The sequence below is a fragment of the Denticeps clupeoides genome, chromosome 3, assembly GCF_900700375.1.
Source record: "Denticeps clupeoides chromosome 3, fDenClu1.1, whole genome shotgun sequence".
In the NCBI taxonomy this organism is placed as follows: Eukaryota; Metazoa; Chordata; class Actinopteri; order Clupeiformes; family Denticipitidae; genus Denticeps; species Denticeps clupeoides.
The window spans coordinates 24,428,289-24,434,321 of NC_041709.1; the positions used below are offsets into that span (position 1 = coordinate 24,428,289).

Sequence of the window (6,033 nt, forward strand, 5' to 3'; positions counted from 1 at the left end):
CCCTCAAACGGTCTGAGATGCAGGACATGCGTTTTCACCTCAGTTACTGAACGGTTTGCTGGACTTTGCCCTTTATTTGCCAAGAGTGCCTTGTTTACTGGGCTTCAGCTCTCGCCACACTGATTTTACCTGCCCTTCATGCATCCTAAAGAACACATTTTTTACGGGACGCTGAACTGAGGTTCCCTCCTGTACGAATATAACATCAAATGCCTCTTCCTCATCGGGCTCAGTTGAACGGGGCTCATAATAAGACACATAAACATATACGTGGAACATTTCGATAGCTTGTTAGGTTTTAATTCCAGTTTTTCAACAGAGCCGGTGTGCTGTAATGTGTTGCATGTGTTTAGTGATCAAAAGGAACATCATTTCAATCACAATTGGATTCACAAATAAAAATGTAAGGAGAGAAATGGGTCTAGCTTATGCCACACCTTCCTTTAACAGATCACAAACAGAGAAGTGGCGCAGCGTCCCAGAAGAAGTACTGACAGCATATTTCCTCCATGCTGTGTGTGAAGAGGAGGACATGTTCCTCTTCAGCCCTTATCTTGATTCTGCACAGTGTGGTTTGGCCGTTGCCACATAACCAAGATGTGTCAAGATCAAGTACAAGATCATGCTTTGGCCAAAGCGTGGACATCAGCATGCCCCTGACTTTACAGAAGAGTTTTAATGAAAAGCATGAAACACATTTATATCTATTTAAAGTGTTGTAAATGCATTTTATAGGTTCTGACAAAACAACAGAAATAACGCATCAGCATCGATGGTCTTCAGAAGTCCCCTTCAAATCCACTGCTGCTTCAACACAGATTTTCAGACGGAAGACTCTTTGCCTTCAAGTTGTACATGTTCCAAGTTGGTTCTGGGAAATCAACACACATAGACACCAGCACGTTTTACTGTCTGTTACTGTTCAGAACGAGGATGTTGTTTCAGTATTAACTTTCCTTTTTTTCAGATTGGACTAAAAAAATATGATGAATGTCAAGTTGTAGTATTAGTTGCTGAAAGTTTGAATTGAAATCCCTTCATTTTAACATATTACAACATATTATAATATTACATATTGCAAATCTTGTGGTACTACAAGAGCAGACCTCTTATTTGCTAACATTCAACATTTTACTGAGCAATGTAATTTTTAAATAATGTTTCTTGATTTCAAACCAGTTGTTGATTAGTTAAGATTGTCTCAGAACATAAAACAAACAATTGTCAGTGTTATCCCGTTAACGTGAACTGGAGATGTACAAAGTGAGTATAAAACCACCACTGGCTGGTCTGTATGTCTCACCTTCAAAGCACTTGGGTGTTTCCAATGTGCCGTCAATGCACTGTGAGGCTTCAGGGTAGCCACACCCTTTCTGCTTGTCTTGGCAGTAGAACACCACCATTTCTGCATGTAACAGTCGATTGGGCTTCACATCCTCAATCCACAGCTTTTTATTGTTGTAAAAGACGCGTCCTCTCTTGATGCCAATAGAGCAGGGAGCTGAAAAAAAAAATCACAGTGTTGTGGCAGGACACATTGCACAGAACTAGTTCAGAATTCGAATTGAACTAGTTCACAGTTTAAAACTAGTTCACAATAATTAGCTCATTTTTTCAAATTATGCTGCGATTCTTTTTATTCTTTGAGGAATTGAGGAAAGAAGTTGTTCTGGTAGGCAAGAGAGTGAAAAAATTGCCTTTTATCAGTTTTGTGGTGACATAATGCAAGATATTTACCTATATAGCTGTTCAGGGAAATATTAAAAGTATGAATTTGTAGACAGTGTCAAGCTTGTCCTGTCTAAAACTGTGAGACAAATGAATTTGTTTTAAGTGGGAAAATTTGGCACATATTGCAAAAATGAACAAAAGGCGTACAAAGCTGATATCTTCCGTCAATTTCAATTAATAAATAGGAAGTGGTTTATTATTCCCACCGTAATGATGCATCTGTTCACAATGAAAAGTTTTAGGAACATAAAGTTTTAGGGGCATTGTATTCTTTGTGAAAAGTGTGCAATCCTACCTCGACATGCTGGCTTTCTGGACCATTGACCGTTTTTCTCACATTCTATCTCAGCAGGGCCATCAAGAACGTAGTCAACATTGCAACCATACTTCACCCGCTCTTTGTAGCCATGCTCTCTTATTACTGCAAGTGTGAGAAAGCCATTGTCGATCTTTTCTGGTGGCGGGCAACTGACAACTGAGTAGAAATAGAAAACAGGAGGTCAACGAAAAAACAACAACAATGCAATAATGAAAATTTATTTTTGAATTTTTGTTCACACGTACATTTGCATTTGGGCGGCTCAGTCCAGCTTCCATTTGCTGCACAGAATGCCCTCTCATTACCAAAAAGCGCCAGAGGAGGAAGGCATTCGTATTTTCCACCGAAGCCGAACTCAGTCTCATTTCCAGTGAACTTCTTGTCATAAGTCATTTTTGCAAATTGTGGAATTTTAGGCAGACCGCAAGTCACAGCTAGTAAAAAAAACAAAAAAACATTTGGCTTCCTTATTTCTCTCAGAACCTAAATACATTTTTTACTGTTGAAAGTGAAAGGGATTTGTTGTATGTTTTATAACTACTTATTAGACTACTTATTAGAAAAATTCTGAAGTCATATAAATCCTCTCAAGTCATGCTAACTTTTGTGTCTATAATTATTAATTATTATTAATTTGACTTTAAAGTTTTTACATCTTTATTTCATTTGGTGTTGTAGGAGCAATTTCTTACTTTTGCTGCTTTTTATTTATTTATTTATAAATAAATTCTATAATTGAATGTATATTTAATTTTTGAAACGGGATCGTTTGGTATTCTTACGTTTACACGTGGGAGGCGATGCACCCCACTGACCGTTGTGTAAGCAGGTGCTGCTGTTTGTTCCGGTAAGAATATATCTGCATGACACACATGAACATAAACACGTCCTCACACTTTGCTTAAACAGTCTTGAGCCATTCTAAACTCCTACAAGCGTACTTCATCATGCTACTGCCATCAGTACAACTGGAGTATGTAGACTGGAGGTTCTGTCTACTGGATGCTTACCCTTCATTGCATGTGTAACTGATGTTGCTCAAAAACACAATGTCATCAAAGTCAGCTCGTCCGTTCAATATTTGGTCTGGGACTGGGCAGGGCCTTGCTGCAGACAGTGACAGGAGGAAAAGTCAGGACACTGCAGGAGCATTTTCTCAGCATCCTTTGAGCAAAGCTGATACTGTAAGTGATCCCAGAACCAGCTGTATGGGAGGGTTTATGTTGGTGAATAACGGTCTCAACCATGCTCCTGGAGAACCACCTGCCAGAACGTTTACAATCCGGGCCGGACCTCAGTTAGCCTCAGGTATTTTTTCATTCTAACAATGAAGGTGGTGTGTTTTTGGTCCTCCAGGAGCAGGGTTGAGAATAGAATCATCTCATGCAATACAGAAAGCAACATTCAACATCCTATTACTATGACTGCACTTGTACTCGTACTGGACTGAACTGCAAGGCAGGTTTGGGAAACTCTCTGACATGAGCACAAGTGATATTCTTTGTCTGGTCTTCAAGGGTTCCTTCTCAAAGCAATAGGTTCTACGCTGCAATTCGTAGTCAAAAAAGGTTTCAGATCCTTGGACATGGCCGATAACCATGGAAAAGACTCACGCAAACACTTTAGAGTCGGAGCGGTCCAGACTCCTTGGTCAATGCAGACAATTTTCCGGGAGCCGCCAGCCGAGATGTAACCTTGTTCACAAGAGAGAACCAGTTGTTCGCCGGGCTCATACACCCTCTGCAGAACATCCACCTTCAGCTGTGCGGGCAGAACAGGACGGCCACATACTGAACACACACAGAAACCACAAACACACACATGGCGATGTAACATCATGATCAGTGTGGAATTCTGCGAAAGAAAAGATTTTATGTCTCAGTGGCTTCTTGTACAAAACAATGAGGTCAAACGGAACAAATATTTTGCCAGAGGTGCCAGTAAATCTCGTAACAGAGTTTAGTAACAAGGTTCAACGGTGATCTCAGGTAGGTCACACAATGCAAATCTCTCCACAAAAAGAGAGACTTTGCTTTTTATGGATCTGTAGTCATTCTTATTTGAAATCTCTTTACCTTTATCTTGTGCTGTTTCTCCTAGATTTTCCTACTTTCAGGAGAATTTTAATGATTTAAATTTTTTTACGTCTACATTTGATCGAGTACATTAATTAAGTGTGATTTAAATTGCATTTTGATCAGATTTTTTCAGCCAATACAATTGCATGATGTTTGCTTCAAACAGCAAGAAAGTAGATCTTGGCGAGGTCGTTTTGGGGCGTGTTACCTTTTTTCGAGGTGACGGTGGTGGAGTGTAGAAAGTGGAGCAGCAGTAGCAGCGGTAGCGCCGTTAGCCTCAGGCTCATGTTCGCAGCAGAGAGGAATGACCAGTGTCGAGGAAGCGGAGAGCTCTGCGGATTGCCACACGCTGCTTGTATTTGTACTGTCTGCAGCGCTGAGATAAGGCCGGGGGGATGCAGCGGCACGTCCGGCCTGCTTTGATCATTAGGCCGCCCCCACTGCTTTACTTTGTTCACCTCAGAGATGTAACCTCAATTCAAGCTCTCCCTCAGGAGGCCACGCCAAACAAAGTGGACATGAGAAATGTAATGTCCAACAAAGGTTGCTGCCTTAACGATAACAGGGCAGTCATTTGTTGTGGATCAAAGGTCTAAGGTCTTTCAACTTCCCTTGAATCAAACCATTTTGTTTTAGAGGCACTGGTACATTTTATTTTATTGCATTGTGTGTTTGTTACTCTGTACTTTTTTTATCAATACCGAATTCAAAGGTTGTAAAATATCCCGATTAAATACATGACTGTGCTACAGCAGATCTGATTTATCATCTGATTTATCTTACATCAGTATTATACCCAGTGGCCAGTACCATCATGGTATTATATTTATTTTGCCTTACATTGGACCTAATATAGACAGTCTGTTTTTAACAAAGGCACTATCTCAACTCCCAGATTGCACAAAAAATGATTTGTGCATGGAACCACACCAGTTAAAAAAAATCCCATATACAGTCATGGCCAAAAGGTTTGAGAATGACACAAATACTGTTTTTCACAAAGTTTGCTGCTTCAGTGTTTTTAGATGTTTTTGTCAGTTGTTTCTGTGGTGTATCAAATTATAACTACAAGCATTTTATTTTTATTTATTAAGCAATTTTTTAATTTTATTTATGACAATAACATCACGTTTATGCAAAGAGTCAATATAACTCCATTTCAACATGTCCTTCTTCTGCGACATTCTGCAATTCACCCTGGCAACTTCTGGACCAAATCCTACCATATCGCAAAACAAAGGAGCTGACCAAAGTGCTGTACATTAAATTAAGACAACATAGTAAAACAGTTCAGAAAGGACTGCCTAAGAAACAAAAGTGAGTTTTTAAATGAGATTTAAATGCAGTCATTGACACTGGTTGGTAGGTCATTCCATAGACATGGGATGGCCACCACAAACGCCCTATCACCTCTGAGCTTGTAATGTGACCTAGGAACAGACAATAGTGTCTGGTCTGAAGACCTGAGAAAACAGAGTGGAGAGTAGGAATGGAGTAGGTCTGACAAATAGGCTGGTGCCGAGCCATTCAGAGACTTAAAAACAAATAAAAGAATGGAGCCCTGTGGTATCCCCCACAGAAGTGCCATTGAAGATGAGAAAGAGTACTTAATAGGGACAAATGGGCAAATAACATGATCAATTGTATCACACGCTGCTGTTAAATCAAGGAGCACAATAAATACTGAATCAGTTCCCAGAATCATTTGCTTAGAGAATGTCATTAAAAACTCTTGATTTAAACTAATGTGATGTGATTTAGACTGAAAAACATCCATGATTGTGTTTCTGTTCTAAAAGGGCTGTAGCTGGACATGAATAATCTTTTCAAGCGCTTTAGAAATAAAAGGTAACTTTGAAATCGGAGTCGAGTGGTTAAAAAAACTGTTTTTTTTAACAGGGGTTG

General features: G+C 39.6%; 1 protein-coding gene across 1 annotated transcript; it reads right to left on the reverse strand.

Annotated features, from left to right (window-relative positions):
- Window positions 1–299: 299 nt before the first annotated feature.
- Window positions 300–4,453, reverse strand: LOC114786746 (beta-2-glycoprotein 1-like). Its single transcript, XM_028974149.1, has 8 exons — window positions 4,337–4,453; window positions 3,664–3,840; window positions 3,061–3,157; window positions 2,833–2,909; window positions 2,296–2,484; window positions 2,027–2,206; window positions 1,304–1,501; window positions 300–871 (listed from the first exon to the last, which is right to left on the reverse strand). Exons 1-8 carry the CDS (start codon window positions 4,413–4,415, stop codon window positions 810–812), a joined length of 1,059 nt encoding a protein of 352 aa, XP_028829982.1. The 5' UTR covers window positions 4,416–4,453; the 3' UTR covers window positions 300–809.
- Window positions 4,454–6,033: the final 1,580 nt, after the last annotated feature.

Coding starts and splice junctions, on each gene's coding strand:
- LOC114786746 (XM_028974149.1), bottom strand. CDS start 4,415: ATGAGCCTGAGGCTAACGGCGCTACCGCTGCTACTGCTGCTCCACTTT. Junction 2,207..2,295: donor TGAGCCGCCCAAATGCAAAT/GTACGTGTGAAC, acceptor ATTTCTACTCAG/TTGTCAGTTGCCCGCCACCA. Junction 1,502..2,026: donor CAGAAAGCCAGCATGTCGAG/GTAGGATTGCAC, acceptor TTTTTTTTTCAG/CTCCCTGCTCTATTGGCATC.